The 6959-nt window shown below is 61.8% G+C and overlaps 1 protein-coding gene across 1 annotated transcript in view; it reads right to left on the bottom strand.

Moving 5' to 3' along the window:
* The window catches only part of SPTBN4 (spectrin, beta, non-erythrocytic 4), a 15433-nt gene extending 8499 nt beyond the window's left edge, over positions 1-6934 (bottom strand). Inside the window, exons 1-18 of the mRNA XM_010567196.1 lie at positions 6793-6934; positions 6537-6688; positions 6150-6323; positions 5971-6062; positions 5771-5851; positions 5563-5678; positions 5210-5322; positions 4799-4986; positions 4594-4711; positions 4344-4502; positions 3850-4152; positions 3609-3759; positions 2615-3485; positions 2393-2530; positions 1336-2092; positions 1011-1213; positions 653-743; positions 109-201 (exon numbers count right to left, since the gene is read on the bottom strand). Of these exons, the coding sequence (XP_010565498.1) occupies positions 109-201; positions 653-743; positions 1011-1213; positions 1336-2092; positions 2393-2530; positions 2615-3485; positions 3609-3759; positions 3850-4152; positions 4344-4502; positions 4594-4711; positions 4799-4986; positions 5210-5322; positions 5563-5678; positions 5771-5851; positions 5971-6062; positions 6150-6323; positions 6537-6688; positions 6793-6934 (3942 nt within the window). The remainder of the gene's footprint in view (positions 1-108; positions 202-652; positions 744-1010; positions 1214-1335; positions 2093-2392; positions 2531-2614; positions 3486-3608; positions 3760-3849; positions 4153-4343; positions 4503-4593; positions 4712-4798; positions 4987-5209; positions 5323-5562; positions 5679-5770; positions 5852-5970; positions 6063-6149; positions 6324-6536; positions 6689-6792) is intronic.
* Positions 6935-6959: the final 25 nt, after the last annotated feature.

The raw sequence follows: 6959 nt of genomic DNA, 5'->3' as shown, positions 1-6959 counted from the left end.
GGGGGGGGAATGGGGTGTGAAAACCCCCCCCCCCCCCCCAAAAAAAAAGGGATCCCCGCAACCCTTGGAAGGGTGACGGGCCCACGTTGGGGCCTGCGGTCCCTCTACGGCGAGGAGGAAGAGGAGGATGACAGTGAAGAAGGCGAAGAAGAGGAGGATGAGGATGAGGATGATGGTGGCATTGGCGTGATGCCGCAGAGCCTTTGCAGCAGATGCCGGGCGGAGCGCGGAGGCCGGATCCGGCCTCCCCGGTTATCTGCGCCAAAAAAGCGACCGGGGATCTGGCCAACCTCCCCCGTGTGCCGTAACCGCGCCGCGCCGGTGATGGACCACTGCAGCTCACACCGCGGCCGGCGGTGAAGCCCCCTGAGATGCTGAGGAGCATCTGTGGGGATGTATGGGACCCACTGGTCCAGGTTTTGGGGGGGTGGGGGCTTGGGGACCCTTGGGGACCACCCCCGCCCCCCCCCAAACCCGTGACCCAGACCACGCCGGCATCAGCGGCAGCACCCATCCCGGGGGTCCACAACCCCCAGCCCAGGACCCAGTTGGGACTCTCTGCACCCAAACTTGGAGCCAGCCCCCCCCCCCCCGCCCTTCCTGCAAGAAAAAATTTGGGGGGGGGGGGCGGTGACAGGGGTTTGGGTCCTACCTCGTGGCAGTCCTGGAGGAACCGCTGCAGCTCAAGGTGGTCCTCAAGCCGCTGCATCCACTCCTTAGCCAGCTGGTAGTTGCGTTGGCTCCTGTGAATTGGGGGGGGGACCCGGCTCAGTGCTGCCCAGCTGGGGACACCCCCCCCCCCCCAGAACCCCAATTAAGCACCTAATTAACCCACCCCAGCCCCTTGCAAAACGAATTAATCCAAGGGGGAAACTGAGGCACGGGGTTGCACGTTCCCCATCAACCGTGGTGAGGATGCACCAGCAGATCCAGCTCCATCATTGTCCCTGGGGGTAGGGGGGGGTCCCGGGTGCCGCGGGGAGTCAAGGCGTTGCTGTCCGGGCACCTACTTGGCACGGAGACTCTCCATCGCCTCAGCCACGCGGTCGCTGTAGAGGTTGCCTTGACGTTGGAGGCTCTCACCAGCTTGTAGAGCCAGTTGGATCTTCTGCAGGTTGAGGTCCATGGTGGTGGTGAAGTCCTTGTGCTTCTTGATGGCGTTGCTCACCCCTTCCACCGTGTCAGGGAGCTCAGCATGGACCAGGGTGGACTCCTGGAGAACGGATGGAGCAGATGCCAGTGATGGGCTCTCTATCCCTGGTCACCTCTTCTCTTTGCACCATGCTCCCCAACTCAACCGTAAGGTCACCAAGAACTTCTCCCACCCATCTCTACCTGGTTGTAGAGGCTGGTCTCGCATTGCTGGACATCCCGGAGGAAGAGGTGGAAGACATGAGATTGCACCAGCACCTCTCTTCGTGTCTCCCAGCTCTGCAGCAGCTTGCCCCAGCCTGCATCCAGCTTCTGCAACCACTGCTGCAACGAGAGGTAGGGGACCTCCGTCTCCTCCAAGGCCAACAGATCGCTGGCCGCTTGGATCTTGGCATAGTCCTCCTCGTAGCCGTTGATCTCCTCTTTGAGGGCCACGTGTTGGTTCAACAACCTCTCCGCTTCGGCCAAGCTATCCGGCACCTCCTCGGAGGCTACGGCAGCTTGAGTCTTCACCAACCAACTGAGGAAGTTGTCCAAGTCTTGGATGAACTGTTGCAAGCGACCGGCAACGGTCAAAGAGTCCTCACAACCTTGCAGCGCCCGCTTCAGGGCCTCCCACTCCTCGCTGATCTGCTCGAAGGGCAGCAGGATCTCCAGGGCTCGCCCAGGGTGGGAGGCAGCCAAGGCTTCGCCTTCCCGTTGAAGCTCCACCAACCGAGGTTCCAAGACCACCAGAGCTGCCTCCATGGTGGAGAGGCGGCGTTGCAAGGCCAACACACCGCCCAGGTCGCCGCCTCCTGATTGCGTGGCTTCAATGGCTTTTCTCTTCTCCCGCACCTGCGCCTTCATCTCGCCGCACTCCAGCAGGTAGTTCTGGATCTTCAGGACAGAGCTGAGCTGGCTCTTCTTGTGCTCCACCAGCTCCACCACCCGATTCCACCTGGGGATGGAGGTGGGACGAGACCAGGATGGAGCCCTCCACCGGCACTGCCACCAGGATGGTATCCACCTTGGGCATCACTAACACTTGGGATGGGCTCAGGCTATTGTACTGGAGAGCTGGGCCCCATGGGGACATCCCACCAGGTTGGGAGGCCCCCAAGGTTGGGGTCTGCCAGCAGCCCCACAGCTCATTCCCCCCACCAAGGACCCCCCAAGCAGTATGGAGTCCATCTTGAGCATGACGGATCCCCAGCATGGACTTGGCCCCACAGCTTGGCCTCCCTCCCCACACCCGTACCTGCTGTTGAGGTGGTCCTGGCAGGAGCGGACCTCCTCTGAGCTGGGGTGACCCCCATCCACCAACTGCTGCACCACCTGGTTGACATCCAAGATTCGTCCCATGACGCTGTTCATCTCCTGGTCCAGGCTCTCAAACCTGGGGAGGAGAGGTGAGCGGTGGGTTCTCTGATGGGGCAAGGGACCCAGGCATCCGGTCCCGTTCCCATCCCCCCTAACACACCTATGCTGGACCACCTCAACCTCATCCAACTCCTCCGGCACCTCCATCCTCTCCAACCACTGCTCCTTCTCATCCACCCAGACCTCGCAGGCGTGCACCTCGCTGAACATACGGTAGACGGCCAAAGCGTCCTGCAACCACTGCTGCCGCAGCACGGCTACCTCAGCCACCTCCCCGTAGAGCTGCTCCACCTCCACCACCCGGATCTGCACGTCAACCCCTTGACGGTGCTCAGGTGCCAGAAGAGCCAACTGCTTCCGGAGGGCCAACACGGCCGCCCGGTGTTTCTCCACCTCTTCCACCACTGCCCGGTGCTTCCGCAGAAGAGCTTGGGTGGAATAGTCATCGTGGCCGAAGTCATCGCTGGAGACGATGCGGTAGGTGTCCTGCAACCAGGCTACCAAGTCATCTGTCTCGGCGCTGAACTGGAAGAAGTTGAGGGCCTCCTGCAACCGTTGTTGATGCAACCCCGTCACCTCCTCCAGCTTCTTCCAGCGGAGGCGAACCTCCCGGATCTTCTCCTGGATCCCACTAGGGCTGAAGCGTTTCTTGGCCAAGATCTGCTCGCCCCTCTTCATGGTCTGGTGCAACAGAGCCCGTCGGCTTCCCAGCTCACCCAACATGCTCTTGTGCTTGTTGGTCAACGTCAAGACGCTGCTCAGGTCCCGGCCACACGTCTTGGCGGCCAGGATCTGCTCCTTCTCGCGGATCCACGCCTCAGCCTCTTCCATCTCCTGGAAGAAGGCCCAAAGCTGGCGGGAGTCCTCCAGCTCCTTGCGTCTCTTGCCCGCCAGCTCCCCCAGCTCCTCCAGACACGTCTGGACATGATTGACCCGGTTGCAGATGATCTGGGGGTCGCAGGGTTGGTAGCCTGGACCAAGAGAACCAGGTCTTAGTGGAGATGGTCTACAGCACCCTGAAGACCTTGGCTGACCCCTCCCAAGGCCAAGCATCTCCCAGTCCACGTGGTGCCCATCCCGGTGCCCCATGTTACCCTCCAGCTCTGAGAACTTGAGCGCAGCGGCGTTGAGCGCCTGCACCCGGTCGGTCTGGGCAGAGATGTCGGCCTCCAGCAGCCCGTGCTTCTGCAGCAGGTCCTCAACCTCCAGAAGATGCTTCCCCAAATCCTTAGAGACCAACAGCACCTGGGGAAGGGGAACGAGGCCACGAGGTCCAGAGCTGCTCACCACATCCTCCATGGGGACGCCTGGTACCTGCCGCGTCCCTGGCTCTACCTGCATCTCCTCCATCCAGTCAATCATGTAGACCATCTCCTGGAAGATCTTCTGCAAGGCCAGGTTCTGCTCGAGGCGGGCACGACGGGCACGGACCAGCTCAGTCAACAGCCCCCACTGCCGAAGGATGTTGTCCTTTTGGGCACTGATGCGTTTGGTGTCATAGTAGCCCTCGGACTCCATCTCCAGGGCCAGCTCCACCACCACCTGGATGCGCTCTTGGTAGGAGGAGATATCGGCCTCGATGGCCTCATGCTTCTTCATAGCGGCCTCCACTGCCGGCAGGTCGTAGCCAAAGTTGTCCTGGGGTGGGGAGAGATGCCATCCGGCGGGGTGGACCACTCCTCGGTCAATGAGGGGGCTCAATGGGGCTAGCCAGGAGGTCCCACCACCCAAGTGTTGGGTTCCTCACCCCCCAACCCCAGCCAGGGAGAGGACCCAGGTGTCCTGCCCTAGGGTGAGGGTCCCCACTGAGCCCCCCCACCCCATCCCACCTGCGAGACCAAGCGTTGGTTCTCATTCAACCACGTCTCCCTCATGACAGCCTTGTGGTCGAAACGCTGGGCCAGCAGCTCTAGCTTCTCCTGCCGGATCAGCTCATTACGCAGCAACACCTCCCGCTCATGCTCTGCCTTCTCCAGGCAGGTCCAAGCCTGGGGGGTGGGACACCGGGCTCAACAAGGGGGTCCCCAGCCCTTCTCGGGGTGCCCCAGGATGGAGAGGTCACCCCCAGCCCACCAGCACCTTATTGATGTCAGAGATGCTCTTGCCCTCACTGGGGATGTAGAGCTTGCGGTTGTTGGCTCTTAGCTTGCTCTGGATGGTGAAGAGCAGGACCTCCAGGTTCCCCTTCTCCTGGAACCTGCGGGGTGGCAGGACCAGGTCAGGATACAGCCATGGTCCCGCCCCCTGCCTGTGGTTGTCCCCCCCAACCCCAGGAGGTGCTCACTTGACGGGCTTCTCCAGGGTGCAGAAGGCGGTGAAGGCTTGGAGCTGCTGCTGCACCCCAGTCAAGGAGTTGGCAAACTTCTGGTTGCTGATGATGGTGATGGTGTGCTGGATCCAGGCGAGCAGCTCGGCTGCCAGTGCCTCATACCGCTCGATGATGGCCTCGATCTCCATAGCCTGATCCAGAACCTGGTGGGAGAGTGGTGAGTCACCTGTGCAGCTCAGGGGTGCAGCCCACAGAACCCCTTCGAGCAACCATGGGTGGCTTGGGGTGCAACCTGCTTGGCCCAGCCCCTCCAGGGACCAGCATGGCCCTGTCCTTGCTGGTGCCCAGTGGAGCGAGGGATGGGACATCCCATGGACCAAAGGATGGGACATGCCATGGAGCCACAGGGTGTGGGCCAAAACCCACCTTCCCGATGCGCTTCCCCTCCACAGCCAGCGCCTTCATCTTGGAGAAGTAGTGGTAGAAGGACACCACGTAAGTAATGATGGACTTCTCATCGGGGTCCTCCATGTTGACATCTGGTGGGAGGTGAAGTGTTGGTCCCCAAGCCTGCTCGGCTCCCTGGAGTCCCCCCCTGACCACCAGTCCTGGTCCAGCAAAGCCCATCCACCAACCCCAACCTCAACCTTGAGCCCTCCCAAAAATCCTCTGAGGTGGAAAACGAAGGCGGGAGCAATTAGCCAGATGGGTGGAGACACCCCACCCCGTGTGGACGGATGGATGGACAGACCCCTGCACCGGTCCTGTCCCGTCCCTACCCTCGGGGTCCAGCAGCTTGCTGAGCCCCAACTGCTGCTCGGCCGTGTTGAAGGCTTGTTGAAGGTTGTAGGTCGCGTTGGACTTGGTCAGCTTGTGGAAGTCGATGAGGTCCGGCCTGCAAGAGGGACACAGTTGCTTTGAGCCCCCCACCCCGCAGAGGGAACCCAGGCTTCCAGATTGGCACCCCTGCCCTCCCCTACAGCAGACCTGTGCTTGTGGATGAGCGCGTTGAAGGCCAACCCATCCCTCCAACTGGTGGTGAAGTTCTGGATGTTCACCTCAGGGTAGCTGTCGGGAAAGGGTGGGGGTCACACAGTGCTGGATCCATCCCCTGTTCATGGCGGGGGGGGGGCAGGGAAGGTCCATCCCAGCACCAGGACGGCGCAAGGAGGGGGGTCACTGCTCACCCCGCCGTCTTCATCTGGCACCAGAGCAGCAGAGCATCCTTGGCTGAGCGTGTCTCCCGGTTGTCTTCAGTCTTGATTTTGATCACCTGGATCTGGGGAAAGCCAAGGGGCACTGACACACGGCTGGGTCCCAGGGTGGGGACACCATCCCCAGGGTGGGGACAGCCCCGCCCCGCTACCTGGAAGCGGAGGATGATGGTCCAGATGAGGCCGAGGGTGAGGCGGTGGTTGCCGTCCACGATGTCGTGTGAGCCCACGTTCTCCAGATGAACCCGTTGCTCCTTGAGGAACTGCAACGCCTTGTCCACATTCTCCAACGAGTGGATCCGCATCCGGCCCCGTGTTGGTTTGGGCTGCCGGAGACACCGGCACCCGTCACCCCCACCTCACCCCTACAATGGAGAAGGTCCTCCCACCCAGTTCATCACAACCTCGAGGTGGGTGGAACCTGCAGCACGCTACTCATGGAGGGTGTGGTGGTAATGGGGAGGTCCCAACTCAACCCAAGCCCGTGGCAGATGGGACCTGGGTGGTGGTGGTGATGATGGGGAGGTCCTGGCTCTCACCAGCTGCTCCCCAGAGAGCACCTCCAGCAGCCGGGTGAGGACGTAGCCATCACGGAGATCGGCGTAGAGATCCCCAATACGGCAGGAGACACGGGCGAGGTGGGAATTCACCCATTTGGTGAAAGTCTTCTTCTGCACCGCATCCCTCTCATCTACCCGGGGAAGAAACAGGTTCAACCATGGTGACGGGGGGCGGGGGGGGGCAGGATTGGACCAGGCACCTGGGGCTTTGCCGGGACGGTGAGGATGGATTTACCGGCCAAGGCTTTGATGCGGGAACACTCGAAGAGCTTGGCGGTGGCCGTGGTGTCATCCCAAACCCGTGGGTCGGGGTTCTCCCAGGGGCTGTTGTTGTTTTGCTGTTCCATGTTGTCCAGCTCGGCCGCCACGGCCGCCATCGGGCTGGGGGGGTGGAAATTGGGG

Source organism: Haliaeetus leucocephalus, unplaced genomic scaffold (assembly GCF_000737465.1).
Source record: "Haliaeetus leucocephalus isolate CR32 unplaced genomic scaffold, Haliaeetus_leucocephalus-4.0 Scaffold227, whole genome shotgun sequence".
Lineage (NCBI taxonomy): Eukaryota > Metazoa > Chordata > Aves > Accipitriformes > Accipitridae > Haliaeetus > Haliaeetus leucocephalus.
This window is presented reverse-complemented; position numbering and strand designations above follow the sequence as displayed.